Source organism: Ursus americanus, chromosome 29 (assembly GCF_024610735.1).
Source record: "Ursus americanus isolate L20-20 chromosome 29, mUrsAme1.1.p, whole genome shotgun sequence".
NCBI lineage: Eukaryota > Metazoa > Chordata > Mammalia > Carnivora > Ursidae > Ursus > Ursus americanus.
In genome coordinates, this window is record NC_142155.1 from 17,812,087 (window position 1) to 17,831,422 (window position 19,336).

General features: G+C 40.3%; 1 protein-coding gene across 1 annotated transcript in view; it reads left to right on the plus strand.

Annotated features, from left to right (window-relative positions):
* The window catches only part of EYS (EGF-like photoreceptor maintenance factor), a 1,472,906-nt gene that overhangs the window by 1,387,373 nt on the left and 66,197 nt on the right, over positions 1-19,336 (plus strand). Inside the window, 1 exon segment of the mRNA XM_087856898.1 lies at positions 14,478-14,660. Within this exon segment, the coding sequence (XP_087713024.1) occupies positions 14,478-14,660 (183 nt within the window).

Genomic DNA, 19,336 nt, shown 5'->3' on the forward strand with positions numbered 1-19,336 from the left:
TTATGTGTCAGACACAGTTCAAGTGCTTGGGACACAACAGAGAACAAAAATGAAATCTTGCCTTACACTTTTCATTCAGTTGTGGGGTGAAACATGCTAGGGGATTGTTAAAAGATAATGACTACTAAAGGGCAAACAAACAAACAAAACAAAACAAAAAGCAGAGAAGAAAAGGAGAGAAAGGAAATGCCAGGGAGACATCAAGTTGTTTTATAAGATTTAAAGGTTTTTTTGATGGCAGGACAACACGCTCAGATGGATGAAGGGTGGAGCTTTGGGCTACCTGCAGCTCCAAACAAAAGAAGGTTGTTACACAGGGCCACGCACTGGGCTGTGTACTAAGGACGGAGTACCAGCAAGCCAGAGCTAGAGAAAACAGTTTATATGTGGCAACTGAGGTGAGTTAGATTTCAAGGCTGCCCTGTGGATTGGCTATTTTGAATAATTTCTTGGACTCTGAGAAATAGTGGCTGTTTCTATTGTTTGGTACATGGCCCAAGGGGATTAGGGTGATGGGTCAGTGATCTGGAGCCCAAGTGAAGTGTTGGTGAGTGTGGACTCAGCTTCTCAAGAAAGGAACTGACCAGCCTCTAGCCCGGGCCCCCAAACTGAGTCAAGACAACATTTTTAAAGTTATATGGCACAGCGGAAAGGTGCAATGAAATATAGTGGGCAAAGTAGGACGAAGATAGACCTCAGTAAGAAGGCAAAGTTTAAGCAAACACCGAAGTGGGAGACTTAGCTGGCGGGTGAGGAAAAGTATTCTGGCAGAATTCGGGTGACTCTCTAGGTCAAAGAAGCTGTGAATGTGGATGAGGGAAAAAAATTACATCTTTTTACCACCTCCAACGGAAATTTAACAAATTCTTAATTATGAATGGTAAAACAAATCACAGTAGTATTAGTCACTGAGAGAAATCAGATCTCTTTATATTATAATCTGTTATACACTATATTAAAATAGTTTCATGTTCCTCACAATTTGAAATTGCTGGGGTTATTATACCTGCTGCTAGATCTTGTTATTTATATGCATTATGAAAGAAGCATAATTTTACTTTATTACAAAGCTGTTGTTATATTTTATTAAGTATATTTCCAAAAGGTGGCTTACTTTAAGATCCCTATATATTTTACTTCATGAATCTAGAAACATTATCCCTTTTTTCTTGATTTTTATTTATTTATTAGAGAGAGAGGACGAATTGTGGGGAGGGGCAGAGGTAGAGGGAGAAGCAGGCTCCCCGCTGACCAGGGAGTCTGATGCGGGGTTCTATCCCAGGACCCCGGAATCATGACCTGAGCTGAAGGCAGATGCTTAACCAACTGAGCCACCCAGGCGCCCCTAGAAACCTTATTCCAAGGAACGTTGCCATTGGCTTCACTAGACTGCTAATGGAGGCCATAATATGGGTGTGAACACCCATGCACACACACAAAAGTGAGAAGTCCTCTCTGGGGTTCTGTGTCACACATCTAGTGTGAAGAGTTGACAGAGGCCTCATGAAGCACTCGACAGCAGGCCCATCATGGCCGGGGCTCTCAGGAATGAAGGCTTGCGTTACCACACCAGGCGCAGAATCTCATCTGTAGCAGGCCGCCCCTAAGAGCACAGAGGGAAGAGTTTAAATTGCTTCCCCTACCCGAAAGGAGACAACATTCAAGGAGGAGAGTTGTAAGATCAGAGGTGGCCTCCTGAACAGTTCTGGAAATAAGGATTTTAGCCTTGGGGTTGCTTTCATTGCAATGTGTGCCGGTCATTTGCCTGTTTGCTCTAAGATCCATGTCTCAGACATGGGCAGACGACATCTTCCCTACCAGAGGAAGACTGGCAAGTAGGAGGAAGAGAAAATCCGGTGTATTTATTCCCCGTCCCCTGCTACTGGTGGCTTGTCTACCAGTAGCCATATCCGCTCTGGTTCCAGGCCACCCCACGCGGGTTCTGTGTCCCGATTGAGCAGCTCCAGTGAAGGCTCCAGCCCCCACCAGGTAGTCTGGCTCTTGGGCTTTTAAAAACACCAGATCTTCCCCTTGTCCTGTCAGCCTTAGTGCGGGCAGCTGCCTTCAGCTGTTCAGCTATTGCCGGCGTCTGGGTGGCCTCACCATCCCATCTGTCTTTCTGGTTCCCCCATTATAATTAGCTATTCATATCAAGTTCCTTCCTTCAGACTACCTCTTGACTCTGACGAGCCGCAAACCACAACAGTATGAGCAGCACCTTCGATTCTGTGACCGAGAAAAATCACACATAACATTACAGTGGTCGTGTGCAGCCTGGTCTCTTTGGAAAGTCTCTTTGGGTTCAGTACTGTTGAGACCTTATCCATAATAGGACGGGATCACAGCACAAAATGAGGAGAAATGGCCACCCTGCAGATCTTGGACTTGGAACAAAATGCAATAAAAGAAAAGACTTTAAAAAGACTCCATTTTGGAAAAGAGAACGGCTTTTAAAAATTATATAGGATGGTTGCATTATGTCAGAGGAAGTTTTTATTTTGCTTTGCTTTCTGTTTTTATTGAGATATAACTGGCATATAATACTATATTAATTTCAGGCATATAGTATAATGACTCTATATCTGTATATATTGCAAAAGGACCATCACAGTAAATCTAACACCTGTCACCACGCATAGTTATGAAATTTTTTTCATATGATGAGAACTTTCAAGATCTACTCTCTTACCAACTTTCAAATATGCAATACAGTATTATTAGCTATGGTCATCATCCTGTCCAGTGCATCCCTGAGACTGATTTATTTTATAACCGGAAGCTTGTACCTTTTAAGCCCCTTCACATATTTTGTTCCCCCTCCTCCTGCCTCTGGCAACCACCAGTCCATTCTCTGTATTTATGAGCTCGGGTTTTTTGTTTGTTTTAGATTCCATACGTAAGTGAGATCAACAGTATTTGTCTTTCCCCGTCTGACTTATTTCACTTAGGTTAATGCCGTCAGGGTCCATCCATGTTGTCACAAATGGCAAGACTTCTTTCTTTTTTATGGCTGAATAACGTTCCATTGTACATAAATACATCGCATTTTCTTTATCCATTCATCCGACGATGGACACTTAGATTGTTTCCATATTTCAACTATTACAAATAATGCTGCAGTGAGTATGGGAGTGCGTGGATCTTTTTCAGTTGGTGTTTTCATTTTATTTGGATAAGTACCCAAAAGAAGAATTACTGAATCATATGGTTAGTTCTGTTTTTAACTTTTTGAGAAACCTCCATATTGTTTTTCATAGCAGCTACACCAGTTTGCATTTCCGCCGGCAGCTCACAAGTTTGCCTTTTCTCCACAGCCTTGCCAACACTTGTTATTTCTTGTCTTTTTGAGAATAGCCGTTCTAACAGGTGTGAGGTGATGTCTCACTGTGGTTTTGATTTGTATTTCCCTGATTAGTGACATTGAGTACCCTTCCCTGTGCCAGGTGGCCATGTGTATGTCTTCTTTGGAAAAAAATGCCTATTTGGGTCCTCTGCCCAATTTTAAATCAGAAATTTTTTTGTTATTGAGTTGTAGGAATTTTTTTTATATTTTGGATATTAACCCCTTATCAGATATATGATTTGCAAATATTTTTCCCACTTAGGCGGTTGCCTTTTTATTTTGTTGATAGTTTCCTCTCCTGTGCGGGAACTTTTTAGTTTGCTGTAGGCCTGCTTGTTTACTGCTACTCTTGTTGCCTTCGGTTTTGGTGTCAAATCCAAAAAAATCATTGCCAAGACCAGTGTCAAGGAGCTTACTGTCTCTGTTTTCTTCAAGGAGCTTTGTGGTTTCTGGTCATACCTTCAAATCTTTAATCCACTTTGACTTGATTTTGTAAGACAGTGGCCTGGTTTCATTCTTTTGCATGTGGCTGTCTGGTTTTCCCCACACGATTTATTGAAGAGACTGTCCTTTTCCTATTGTACATTCTTGGCTCCTTTGTCAAAGAAGGAAGTTTTAATTTGAAAATGCAAGGACTAGAGAAAGAATGTGGATTGATACTGGGTACCCAGAGGTCTCTGGGAGACATATGTTGGTTATTGTGTTTTGTTTTGTGTTTGGCTACACAGCAGTCTTCCTGCTTGTGTGCACACACATGACCTAGGCTGGGCCAGTGAGATACCCCAGGATTCAAATGTTAAGAAAGGCATCCAAAGACAGAGTGATGCCTCGAAATTCTTTGTAGCTGAGGTGGCCACATACCTGTCCCTGGTCCTAGAGATGACAACGACTGCATCCTGATGACCCTGTTCTCACAATGTGAGCGTGGCTATGTTTGACCTGCCTAGATTCCTTTACTTCAGCCTCTGTCTGCCCACCGGTTCTCCAGTATTCACGTTGACTCTATGAGCTAGCCTATGACTGCCCATAAATTCCTTTTCTGCTCAGGATAGCCAGGGTTGGTTTCTGTTGACTGTAACCTTTAAGAAACCTAATAGGTGAGTTTTATTCCAGGTATGTCATGCTGTAACAATTAAATTTTATATCTCATGATGTTCCCTGATTGTTGTTTGCATACTCTGTCTGTAATTCTTAAACTTCTAGTCCTTCTTTTGTAGTTTCGTTATCTACCATTATAGTTTGAATCAGGCACCTGCTCACCATGAGTACATGAAGTCCTGGGGCTTTTACATATAACAAGATATTTTCCATCCAAAAATAATACTCCTATACAAAATTTAAACCTCGCAAATTATGGCTGATGATTTTTCTTTGTTTTATTAGTAATATGATTTAGAATAATCCCTCATGCCGTATTTATTAACATAAAATCTTCCCTTTCTTATATGCATTCGAAACATCATGTGTGCTGGTCCCCAGAAATAAGTCAGTATTTTGCAGGATGCTACTGCTTTTTTCCAGCACTTCAACAGCTAAACCACAGATGTCTTTAAAATAATTTCCCACCGGTATCTCCGGTACAGATTTCTTATTCTCTTTCTCATAGGGTACATCTCGTCGGCCTTATTACTTTGATAAATCAACTTTATTGATAAAGCATTCTTATTATTTGGGTCCTTGTTAGATTTTGCTTCTTCTAAACTATTTCTACACAATACCAAAACAAAATGAAAATTATAGCTAATTATCTGGACTGTGTGTGTGTGTGTGTGTGTGTGTGTGACCACAAACATTCAAACACTTAGAAAACTTTACAAACATACTGATCTTTGGTTTTAAGATTTTATTTATTTATTTGTCAGAGAGAGAGAGAGAGCACAAGCAGGGGGAGTGGCAGGCAGAGGAAGAAGCAGGTTCCCCACTGAGCAGGGAGCCCGATGCAGGACTCGATCCCAGGACCCTGGGATCACAACCTAAGCCGAAGACAGACGTTTAACCACTGAGTCACCCAGACGTCCCAACATACTGATCTTTTTAACCACTGTTTTTCACTTACATTGTCTGCATATTAGAAAATAATTAAACTCCTATTCCAACTTATCTGTTGATAAATTCACTGGTATATATTGAATGGTTGACACTGCAAGGCAATTGAATGCATTTACATTTCTATTAAACATGGAAGACAGAACATAAGATTACTGCCAATTTTCATGAGTCCATGGACGAAGACTTGGGCAAGGAAATAAGACAACTTTGTATGAAATCAATCTGGGTACAAACTTTAATAGTATAAATATCTACCAGTAACTTTTAATCAGCCGATGTCATGAATATCCCAGTCATCATTAGAAAGAACACAGGCTTTGGAGTCAGACGAGTTGGGGTTCAAATCCTGACTCTGCCATTTTTTAGCTGTGTGACCTCACTTCTCTGAGCCTCATCTACAAGATAGAAATACAAGAGTAAGAACATCTCATGGAGGCACTATGAGAAATAAAATAATTCTGAGAGAGCACTTAGCAACTAGAACATAGTAGCTTTTATCATTGCTATTGTTTTTATTACTTTGGAGTATATAAAAATACTTTCATATAACCATGGCTTAAAAAATAATAGATTAAAAAGTTTTTTTTTTAATTTCCCCTGAACTTGAATGATGACCCACTCGAACCTTGATGTTTCTTAATTTCTTAACTAAGACTCCATTAACATGAAGAAACTCACAAAGTAGGAATGAGAAAAGTGTTCCAAACACATTGTTCTCAAATATTCCATGTGTGTTTTCTGGCAATTTTACTCTATCACAATAAACTACAAAGCATATTTAATCCGATATAAATCTGCATTGCTTGTGTAATATGAATTATAGATACACGAGACATGAGACCCTTCTCAAAGTTTATGCCATAAGCTATAACGCAGATCTGCAATGTGACCCATATCTTTTGGGGGGTTTTCTTCTGCTTTGACATTTCATGGTACTGTGAAAATCCTACCATTATCTGATTTGGCTTAAAAGCAGTACTTTGAGAAGCCAGAAGATGGCACTAATTTCTAAGAATTACACATCTAAAAAGAATACGCTGCTTTGGATTCTGATCATTTACCATTTCTTTTGCTGGTGGAAGTAATGATGCTCCTCCATGTTTTCATCAGTGTTCTTATCTTAATGTAAAATTCTGTTTGTTCTTAGCTTTTCTCTGACAATTAGATGGAGAAGTGAGAATGGTGGAATTCTGTATCTACACAGAATGTTTGAATGATTTAGTATGAGCAGGAGTTGGCAATCAACCAATGATATTTATTTCATGTTTATACCTGAGGGTGAATTGAATATTATATATCCATTTGAATGGAGAGCTTGATTTTATTCATGTATTGAGTATTATCTTGAGTTCAGAAAGAATAGGTAAGTATATGTTTTCCGTACAAATCACCATCACCTATTACTGTTAATAACATCTTAGAAGAGACTTATTTTTCGCTTTCCTTTAAATGAAAATCACATTTGTAAGTTACCACTTTTTTTTATTTCTGAATGTTAATGCTGAACAGTGTGGAAGCATGCTCGACAAGGAGCTTATTCAGCAACAGAAATAGAAACAACGGTGATCATGTATATGGTTTTACACCCTAATTGCATTTATGCAGGATATTGAGCTAAATCTATTGCTATCTTACTAAGAAGAAGTTAAGAAGAAAGAGAGAAGAAAAATGTTTACCCTCAAATCTACAAAAGAAAGCTGGAGAGGCGAGCAGTGGTCTTGTATTTTTGCAAATGTACCCATCTGCCTAAGGGTATATGAATTTTTTCCTGGCAGAGTTAAATGTATATTTCGAGGTAGTCTGTGCTGCTAAACACCGTGCTTACAAAGCTGGCATACCAGAGTCTTTCAAAATCAGCAGTTTCCAGGGCAAAATCCATCTACCATCTGCTTGCTTCATTAAAATACATAATAGAGAAGGGAAGAACTGAACTGCATTTTTACTAGCTCAGCGCTCCCTGGTGTCCAGTCGGCTAAGGTTATATACAGCAGCCTGTATAGAAAACAGAGTCCAAGTGAAAATCAACCACAGTTTTATTTTGTTTTCATCTTGTCTTTTGTTCTTGTATAAAAATAGAGCAACAAGCTTTACTTCAGAAAAATAGATTTAGACAAGACAGTCTATCCTGAAAACACTACATCTTCAAAAATTCTTTAATAAACTTAAGGAACTTTTCTCAAGTCCGTATTGTAAAAGTTCAAACAAGATTGTGAGAGAATTGTGCAGATATTTTGTCATGCAAAAGCCAAAAATTTCTGTCAAAGACTATCAGTTGCCCCAAGAAACATAGTTAGTATTTTTATCTTACAATTTCAAAAGGCATTATTATTAAACAATAAACAGAAAACAATTTTAAAAGAAAAAGCTTATGAAAGTATAGCTATATTTATTCAACCTAGTTATGAAAAACAATCGATTTGTGAAGTTGGGGGTGTCTGCCTTGATTTTAAATATCAATATAGTATATTATTTGAATTTTTGCCCACACTTGAAAAATTAAGATTCTAATATCTTTGCAAAAATCCAGAAATATTCTTATTCTTTAGAAGCAAATGACTAGAAAAATGGAAAAAAAAATCAAACAAACAATGTTTAGCATTGGTGTTGGTATAGAAATTCTTTTTCCCAACTTCATCCGACAGGTTCAATTCTTTCTTTAGTGACATAAGAACAGAAAAATTAACATATTAAATAAACAATAACAGAAGAAAAATAACAGCAGTGTCACTATTTTTTCAACACGGTGGTAAGCTCCTTATATGTATCCACTCAACCATTTGATAAAGATGTATCCCATACCCACTCGAGTCCAGGCGCTGTTGTATACCCCGGAGTTGGTAAAGGACAAGTAATCTCTCTGCCTGATGAGCCCTACAATCTAGGGAATTGAGACTGTAAAAAATAAAAAATAATTGGGGAGAGAGACGGTAAAAAATAAACAAATAGCATATTACGTAATTGGGCTGTAGTAAGCAGAGCAGGTTAAAGAACTAGAGAGTGATGGCGGTAGGAGGAATTACTAATTTCGTTGGGTGGTCAGGGAAGACCCCTGTGAAGAGGGGATACTTGTGCAGAGTCTTGAAGAAAGTGAGGAAGATTATATTTCAGGCAATGGAACTAGAGGAGCAGAAGCCCTGAGCTGGGAGAATGTTTGGTTTGTTTAAGAAACACAAAGAAGCTAACAAGGTTGGAGCAGAATGAGCAAGAAGAAATGGGTATAAAATAAATTTGGAGAATGGGGATTTGAGGCTATGCTAAAGGGTTGGGTTTTTTTTTTTTAATTTCAAAATTCAAGGAAAAACACTAGAGGACTTTTAAATATGCAATTAATATTTGAAGGCTATACTAGCTACAGTATGAGAAAGAGACTGCAGGAAGACAAAAGCGGCAAAGGAGACCAGTTAAGAAGCCAGTAGGAGTCCAGGCTAGAGAGAATAGTGCAGTAGACTTTGGTGGCCTTGATGGAGGTGGTGAGAAGTAGTGATATTCAGTAGATATTTTGAAAATGAACAGGATTTTCCAGTCAACTGGTTGACGTGGCAGAGAAAGAAACAATTTAGGTTACGTCTAGTTTTTGTTCTGAACGAGGAGAGAGAAGGGGCGCCTGAGTGGCTCAGTCGGTTGTGTCTGCCTTCGGCTCAGGTCATGATCCCAGAGTCCTGTGATCAAGCCCCTCATTGGGCTTCTTGTTCAGCAGGGAGTCCACTTCTCCCTCTCCCGCTTCTCTTGCTTGTGTATTCTCTCTCACTCTCTCTCTGTCAAATAAATAAAATAAAATCTTTAAAAAAGAGAGAGAGAAGACTGGGGAAGAGATTTGGTTGGAGGAGAGGTTATAAGGATATGAGAATAAAGAATTCTGTCCTGTGTATGTTCAATTTGAGATTCCCATTGGTCATACAAATGTATGTAAAATATCTAGCACGTAGTTGGATATGTGAATACGGAGCTCTGAAAAGAAGTCAAGGATAAAGACTCTTATTCAAGACTCATCCTCTTGTAGGTGGTATATCAGAGGAGGTAGAGAGTGGTGGCAGTTGGAGACAACTGAAAGAAAAGGAGAGTGGGCTGTCTCCGTGTTCTCTTGCCTTAGCTGAAGGCAGGTAGGATACTAGTGGAGAATGATATCATGACGATCAAGTGAGGAAAGCATTTCAAGAGAAAGAAATAAGCAACTGTCAACTGCTCCTGAGATATTGAATAAGAAGAAAACAGAGAACTGGCATTGAATTTAAAAAGATGGTGGTCACTGGTGACCTTCACATCAAAAGTGTCAAAGGAAAGAAAGAAGATAAGCTGACTAAAATGAAATCAAGAGTGAATGGGTGGTAAGAAAAAAAAATGAAAACATCAACACAGATAATCTTTAGAACACTCTCACTAGAATGATAGTGAAATACAAGGAACAGCTAGAGAGGAATGTGGAGCTGAGGAAAGCAGTTTTTTTCAGATGGAGATATTTTAGCACATTTGATGTTGAAGGGAATGATTCAGTAGAGAAGAAGAATTTGGTGTCTCCCCCAGGGAAATGGGAAAGAATTGCTGAAACAATGCCCTTAAGTAAATGAGGGGTGGATCCAATACCCAGGCAGAGTCAGCCTTGTAACCAGAGGGAAGGCAGAACATCTGAATCAAAATGAAAGATTTGAGGTGGGGAGGGTCTGATGGTAGAGGGTGGTAGTTCTCTGTTCTTACTTTATTTTCCTCCGTGAAATGAGTCAAAATCATTAACTGAGAAATGATGAATGTTAGATGTTAGAGGGGGGAAGAAGAGGTATAAATTCATTGCCCTAGTGACTTGACTGGGAAAATGTAGCAGGATTACAGAGCTTGTGCAAGACGCTTGCCCACTTGAGATCTGTGGTTAGCTCGGATGTGTTTCCTTCAGCCACATACTTTTCTCATTCTTCACACAAAGTTGGATATTCTGAAAAATACCATGAAGAAACTAAAACAGAGAAGCTAACTTGCCCAAATTTATATAGAAAGTGAGGAAATCCAAAATGGAGTCTGAGCTGGCTGCATCCAGTGGCCTCTCCTCAATTACAGTGACGTAAAATACCCCTGCATCACTGCCAGACAGTGGGCTTCAGGAGGCATCACTGATTGCAGAGCTGAAAGGAAGGTGTTCTGCAGTCTGAGCTCTTATATATGTCTTCTTCCTGCATCCCAATAGCTCATCTTGGTCACTTCTATGCATAAAATGTCAATAATTCAGGTAAGAGGACTAACCACAGAATATTTTTTAAAAGAAAAAAGTACAGTTACATTTAAAGCATTCATGTGCTATGTCTCTGTCCTCATGGGGAATGAGAAAATTTTGCCACAGTAAATTTTCTAGAAGACAGAAGTTTATACCCTTTTTGTGGTAGTTCTTGCTGAGATGTATACTGTGAGCATAATGTGATCTGTTGTACAAAGATTCCACATTGAGCCTGCAACCAAACACTATATTGTAGAAAAGATGATAACATTCTCCCATCATTGAAGGTTTGTAGAATTTTTAATGACCCTAGATGATGTTGAGATACATAAGGCTTTTTGACTGCCTAAAATGTTCTTAGACTGCTTAGTGATTTTGCTCCCTTCTCCCACACACTAAATAATTAATATTTAGTTCAAATCCCAACATCCCCCTTCCTTCCTCATGGTTCCAATCTATTGCTGTAATTTTAAAAGAACTAAAGAAAAAAAATGCAGAAGTTCACATATGGAAACCACAAGCCAACTAGGGATTACAAAAGAAAAAAAATTCACTTAACAGCCCTAAAATATTCCCATTACAATCTGTTCAATCTACTGATTTGATGACGACTGACGCTCCTAGAAGTCTGATCTGGGAATTTGTGTAATAGAGTAATCAAATTAACCAAATGTTGCCTGGTTGAAGATCATAAAGGGCTTACTTTCAAGAACTAGAAGGAATCGTTTGTAAGGTTGAAAGTCCTCTTTCTCTAATCTGGGTCTCTCCATGTTCTCCTGCCTGATCCAGCAGGATGGAGACAGTGTGGGTGAGGACATGGGAGCCTCTTCACAGTGGGATGGACACTCTTTGACCCCTTCTCCTCACACCTGTTCTTCCCCTTAGAACCCCTATCTTTTCACAGGCTCAGAGTTTGCAAAAGACAAAGCTCATTGAAGTAAATGACAACTAAGGGTTTAGAGAAATCACTTACCTGCCCAGAGACAGGTGGTTCTCTCTGCAGTGCTGTTCAGTAGAATGTGAGCTGCCTGTGTAATTTTGTTTTTTAGTAGCCACGTTTTTAAAAATAAAAAGAGACAGGTGAAATTTATTTTAATAATAGATTTTATTTAACCCAATTTTAATGCATATAAAATATTATTAATGAGATATTTTACATTCTTGGGGCGCCTGGGTAGTGCCCTCAGTTAAGCGTCGAACTCTTGGTTTCGGTTCAGGTCGTGATCTCAGGGTCATGAGGTCGAGTCCCACATCAGGTTCTGTGCTCAGCACAGAATCTGCTTAAGACTCTCGGCCCCTCCCCACTGCGTACATGTCCTCTCTCTCTCTCTCAAATAAATCTTTAAAAAAAAAAAATACTTTACATTCTTTTCTCCATACTAAGCCCTCTAAGTTAGCCTAGCCACAATTCAAGTACTCAGCAGCCATATGTGGCTATTGTCTACATCATTTGACAATGTAGCTTTAGACTAAGAAATACGGAGAATGTGACAGACCCTTTTTCTGTGCACGTGATTATCCTCAGTCTTCAGTATACATTGTACTTCTTCTCAGTAGTATGAAATTGTGTCTTAAACTTATTCTGATTAGATACTAGCACTGATAACACATTTCTCTTCACTGTTTACATAAATATCACACCATTATCTTTTCTCATGATTGACCCATAAATTTCCTCACATTCACAGTTCAGTGTAAGCTTAGCTCATAGCTAGATTTCTTGGTATCATCAAAGTCCTCATTTTCGTTCTTAACCAAAGTTTGGTCCTCCAGGTTTCTCCATCTAATCCAGCCTTCGCATTTCATCCCTAGACTGGTATTTCTAAAAGGCAACTCCGACCTTGCCCGACCACTCCAAGATGATGGAGAAAATATCAAGCCCTGCATAATTCGACCCCTGTCTGACTATATCATAACGTTTGCTTGTACTTTTCCTTTTAACACTTCATTCTAAAATGGGCGTACTCCATGAGTTCCTTGAGTATGACATGCTGTTTGGGCCTCCCCACCTGAAAACATGCTATTCTTTCGACCAGAAATGATCTTTGCTTTTTATTTGCCAGGTGAATTGCTGCTCAACAGCTTTCAACTCAGCTTCCCGTCCAGTTCACCTGGGTAAATTGATTGACCACACACTAGTTCCTTGAGGGCTGGGATGGTGCTTGACTATCTTGTGTCACCAGCGTCTAACACAGCGTCTGACAGTGAAAGACATATAAGGTGAATATCTCTTGATCTAACCTGAATGTAGTACCAAACTTTTAAGAAGACCCAGTTGTAAATTATTAACAGGAAGAAATATTGTTTAAAAAGTCAGTCCTAAAAAAAAAAACCCAAAATTCCTCTATTAAGTATTAAATTTAGTTGAATTCTATTGTTTTAATGGCAGTATCACACACTGTCAGTTTGTTACTTTGTTTCAATGCCAGTACATTTCATTTCCTTCAACTATCCTGTCTACAGTACTACTGCAAGTGAAATCCCTGATAGAGCCTAGCCTTATTGTCTCTGGAACGCAAACCATAAATTACTTCATTAGATTAAAAAAAATAAATGTAAGAGGTGGTATGTCTCAAAATCATGCTTCAGATCCTGGTGAGTTTTGAGAAAAAGAACGCTTGTCCTAGGCCATACATCCCAAGGAATAAACTAGTAAGATTTTAACAAAATCTTATTTCGCTGATTCCACACAGTTACCCTACTTGGAGAGTTATATGAAACTAACCGAAACAAAAGCCTCTGATGAGTAGAATCAGTTTTCCCAGGATAGTACAATTATCTGCTGTGTAAACAATTATAACCAGATATAACAAGCTCTTTTGTTTTAAGCATAGGTACCAGAGTGAGGATATTTCTTAAGGCTTATAAAAATTTCAGTTTTACAACTTCCTAGGCGAGGCAACATCTCTAGAGAAAAGGAGAGCAATACCAGGTAATCAAAACAAGCTCTTCTTCCCTCTGTCAAGCTGTCTCAACCTAATAAAAACAGATCCTAGGAGCATCTTTTAATCTGGGAATACCATCCCTAACAGACAGGGATGGGGATCAACAGCCCCTTCCTGTTTCCTGTGGTCTTCTGGGAGTGGGGAAATAGAAGCCAGTTGGGACTATTTACAAACAAAACAGAGCAGTCAAAGAGAAAAGTTGGAAACAAGATTAGAGGCAAGATGAAAAGAGCCTCGCTGGCTAACAGTACCCCTCAATTAAATCCCGTTTTGTCCACACTGGCTCTTGAACTTCATTTTTAACCATTTCCTGTTTCTACTAAATCTCCCTACAGTTTCAGTCCTATTGAAACCCATGCTTTCATTTTTTTAACGAGCATCTTAACAGAGCAAAAATAAACACACTTTTAAAACAAAGATTTCTATTCAAAGGAAAGGTCTGGTCATGGACAATATGGTGAGGACACTGATCTGTTGCCTGCCCGTGTCTTGGCCTTCCCACCCTTACCCTATCCAGAAGTGCAGGATTCGAAAAGCCCAGTTTCAAGCTGCGAGTTCCTCTCTGAGTCATGGCCAGTGTTCGGATGCCAAATCACGTTTACAAAACACCTGGGCAAATAACTTTGACCGCCAGTGATTTTTTTTCAAAAATTACTCTTCAAAATATAGGGTTTTGCTTTTTAAGTAAATTCTTCATTATGTAGAAAGGGTACGCGAGTGAAAGGTTTATATACAGGATCTCAAAACACTGCGCTTCCTTTGTTCTGGTTCTGAAACTCCCCATTGAGTCACTTAGTTGCTCAATGCTGAAGGGCACTTCAGTCCAATTAATGTGATAGTAAACAGACTCCCTGGCCAGATGCATCACCAAAACATAACCCTCCTTTCACAAGTACATGTACAGGTTTATTTTAACTATGTGGTTTGGGTTTTTCCACAGCTCTTGATATCTCTCAGCCCAAGTTCAGTGGCATAGACGCCTTCGGATACACTTCATTCTTGGCGTATTCACGGCTCCCAGCCATCGGCTTCGGTTATGAATTCCACTTGAAGTTTCAGCTGGCAAATAATCACTCGGCACTGCAAAATAACTTAATATTCTTCACTGGACAGAAGGGCCACGGTAAGATTAATTGAACCCTCTAGGACTTGCTTAGCTCCTTGAAGAATACTTCAGAAATTCTTCAGGGGTACTCTAATTGGCTGTGGATAAAGAAAGCATTTGCCTAAAAGCCGTCTCCTCCTGTTTTCTGCCTCGAGCATGCTACCTGTAGTCTGAAGTGTTCAGAAGGTCCCCGACCCTTTCCCAAGCCCTGTTCACACCAGGGCTACTTCTTATCATCAAGGGCAACAATTCCAGCAGGCAAACGGGAGGGCAGAGAAGGTGAATACATCATGTGAGAGGTGAGCTTATTGACTTGTCCTTTCCTCTGTTTCCTTCCGTTTCTACATATAAGGAGAGAAGGGAAATTCTCAGAAGGGACATCATTTCACCGTGTGTTGTGAAATGGGAAGGGTTGCCCTCAAAGGAAACTATTCCAAATTAAAGAAGTAAGTAATTAAGAAAACGCTCGGCCTGTAATAAAGTCCTCCGATGCCCTAGAATTGGTGGGAAATCAACTTACCAGTTAAATTTCTCTGTCTTAAGTAGAAACCAGTTATGCTTGTGTGGAATCAAGGAAAAGCACAGATATTTTACTCCCAAGTCAGCAGCTAAGTAGTTAAGCAATTTTAATCACTTACTTTCTCTGAGTTCGGTATTCTCATCTGTGAAATCAACATATTTACAGCAGAAAAGACCTTTTTCTCAACCATCAGGGGTTCTGTTGTGCTAGGGTAAATAACATATTCTCTTCTTTTCAGCTCGTTCAGTGACTGCTTCTAATCCTGAACATTGGTTTCTGTATTAACACATGTCTAAAAGAAGCCCACACCCCAAGTGAAGGGTGGGATGTCAGCCTCTGACCACTTCTGGCGGGGGCACTTCATCATGAGAAGTGCTGTTCATTCCACCTCCAAAGTCTGTTCGAGGCTCTGCCCCATCCTCCTGCCAAACTGCATGACCTCCTCCAAACTGATCTCCCTTCTGTCTTTGCTGCCTGCAGATCATTCTTCGAATGACAGCAACAATTACTTTTTTTAAAAAACCTTGCTTGACACCCACCTGTGACTTTCCACTGTACTTAGAATGCAATCCAAACCTCCCTACTGCGTCCCCAGGAGGCCTTCTGGATCAGGCCTCTGTCTCGTCTCCAACCTCGAGCTCTCTCCATTTCTGTGCTCCTGTCCTACGCATCTTCTTCTAGTGCTTTAACCACCCAGCGCTTGCCTGTTCCTCTGCCTCGACAAGAGGCGGCTGTCAGTGGGGTCAAGAGAGCAGGTTGTGAGGCCTGGGCATGTAGACTTGGATCCGGTCCACCTACAGATTACGTGTCAAGTTACTTAACGTCTCTGTGCCTCAGTTTCCTCACTTGTCAGATGGTTTAATAATGGTACATTCTCTAATGGAGTTGTGAGGATTAATGTAGCTCATACAAGAAAAGCACTTAAAACAGAATGGGACTCAGTAACATGGCAGGTTAGGTTTTCTCAGGGAGGCCTTCCCCAGCCAACTTCTCGAAAGTAAGTGCTATCACACTGCACCCATTCTCTAGCCCAGCTTCTTTATTTTCTTCAAAGCCTAGACCTCAATTTATAATTTTTTATCTGTTTTTTAAATAGCTTATTTTTGTCTGTCTCCACTACTAGAATGGGAGCTCTATGTGGACAGAGACCAAGCCAGTCCTCTTTGACTTTATACACCCACACTGAGCACGCTGTCTGATGCATCATCAGTACTGAATGAATGAATACGAGAACCACCCGAACAACAGATAATCGTGGGATGCGTAAGACAGCAACACAGCTGCACAAAGTTTTAAAAAGTAGCCATTCTTAAGGGTTTCCAGTCCAGGTGCCGTCTTCTCCATTAGGATTTCCCCAATAACTACCCTCCTCTCCCCACTTCCGGCAATGTCCCCTGCCTCTGAGCCTTGAAAGCCTGCTCTGCACTTAGAGCACAGACCCTGTATTACAAACTTGGGTTTGCTAAATTTCTCTCCTCGATCATAAAAACAGTGTCCCAGGTACCACTACATTGCCCACAAAGCCTCTCAGCTGGTCTTAGTAAATATCTGGGGAGTGACTGCCAGAAGCAGGGAGGAAGAAAGGGAAAGAAAAAGGACTTTTTACCCCTGACTTTTCAGTCCGCACATCCTTCATCATGTGTTTGTCAACCATATCCTCTTAATTAGCACCCCTTCCCAGACACACACAAAAGAAAACCCTGGCTAATGAAAAATTCAAATGAGCGTTAAAGACCCTGGGTCTGTCTTGTTTTAAAACAAATCTTCTAAATTTTGAAAGGTTCAGAAGAAGAACCCAAGTAAAAGATAAACACTTGGCCCATGAAAATGCTGCCACGGAGTAAGTCTTCAGGACTCTTCTGTGAAGAGTCCCTCAAAATTCTCGAAAACAACCAAAAAGCAATGTTTTAGCCACAGCATTTGTAAATTGTGGAATCTTTCTTATGACGTTTTTTGGTCTTCTCTAGTCATCTGATTTCTATGTAAGGAGCTGAATGTTCGTGCTGCACTTGGATTTTGGGTTTATAGAATGGTTAAATAAAGGCTAGGTAACAGGTAAATAAATGGTGGAGCTCTGTTGTCCGAAGAGTGAAAATGAGAAACCGGAAGTATGCAATTCCACATTTGACCACCAGAGGGAGCAAGAACACCAGCTTAAAAACGCAAGTAGCGCTGAAGCGCTTTTTAAGGCCGTGTTCTCGTGACCTCTTCGTGCCTATGTTAGAATCACGTGAGGGTGCTTGTTAAGATACTAATTCCCAGACCCTCTTGAATCAAAAAACAGAATTTTATCAAGCACGTTAGGTGCTTTTCATGTAATTAATATTTGAGAGCAACTACTCAAAACCTCCAGGGACCTGCTAAATAAGACTAAATCTGGAGATGGACTAAGATATGTAATCATTGCCCATAATGTCATATGTTGGGATGATTCATCAATTTATGTCACATGAAGTTACTGATTAAAGAAATACACATTCCTTTATAATATAAGGATTATGATTAATATCAACCATACAATTTGCAATTGTCTGATCTATATAAGAAACTATGATCTAAGTCAGGGTTATCTCCACGCTTAGGCGTTTTTCTTAATCATTTGGTAACATCAATCTCTGACCTGCTTATTGGTTGTTACCACTAAAATCACCATTTCCTATGCTGCCTTTATCTTTCTTTGTCAGGTTGAAAGATGCACAAAGCCGCAGAGTTTGTATAAATGAAATGTAAGCTAACCTTTAATTTCTGACACGTCCACATAAAAAGGCAAAGGACCGTCATTACCCAGCACTGATGACATTCCCCTCCCTGAGCTCCCCAAAGCTGAGCGCTGATTTTTACCAGATTTCATTCTCATTGAACGCTCTGGACAAATCACCCCGTCAAACACTTCAGCTTGAAAATGTCTCACTTGACCTGGGATGGTAACCTAACCTAATCCTATTCCTGTGTTTCTGCAGTCATATTTGGCATTTTCTTTATTAGTTCTTCTTCCTTCCATACCCCCCACTTCCTTAGAGTGTATGCCTTATAGTTTGGCTCTTCTGGAAACCACCACTATGTCCCACAGTGATCCACAGGTGATGGCATTATCTTCCCCTCCTGTATCCCTTCTGCCCGCGTCTGCCGTTAATAAACATCCTGCTTCAGCTAGAAGCCCAGCAGTCATCTAAGATTTCTCCCTTTTATTCATTTTGACAAATATTTTCTGGGGCCCTAGATGTGGCATTCTTCCAGGTACTGGAGATACACTTACGAATAAGGCATACAAGGTCCTTGCCTTCTCTCCATTTTGTCGCCCACTATCTACCCAACACCAAAGTCTTTCCATTTTACCTCCCAATTGCTTTTTGTATTTTCTCCTTCTTTAGCCTTTCTTTCCTCATAGTGCCCAGTCTATCCCAGACTGCTGCGGCAACAACAGCCTTCTTCCCGGTCTCCCTGCCAGTCACGCCCCTGCTCCCCTCTCTGCCCCACTTTGCTCCAGGGGATCATTCTGAACATTCAGATCCAAACTTACCTTACCTAATGAGCATGCTTCACCACAGCGTACCACCCAGTAAGAGCCTTTGCACACGTACAGGCGCTTACCCAGCCCCCGCCTATCGCACAAGCTCCCTTTCCCTCATTCCACTCTACAGCCCGCTGCACTGGACACGTGGACCTCCTGCGACGTGTCACTGTGTCCTCCGCTTCTGTGCTTGTGTCGGGCTGTTCTACATTCCCGAGCCACCCACACTTCACTTTCCTGCCTCCCAAACACTTCTCTCCTTTAAGCCTCAGCTCGAAAGATCATTCTTCTTTGAAGTCTTTAACCCTTCCAGGAAAATTTAAGAATTAATCTCGCTGCAGTTTGCTGGAAACCGAAATCCTATCACCTTTTAACTGCCTGGACCTCTTTGGGAGCCAGAAAAATGGCTTTTCTTTTTTATAACAAGAGTGGCTGTCACATAGAGACACTCATGACACATTTTTGAAAGAATAAATGCAAAAAAATCCCTGGTCCCTGATACACTAAAACTTACAATCGGAACATATGGACCTAAAAGGTTGTTACCTAACAAGGCTAAATCAGAGCTAAGAAGCCATGTCCAGGGCACACGGCATCCGTCACGGTGTCTAACGCATCCCGGGAACACAGACATCGCTGACTGAAAGGAGGCACGGAACCGAT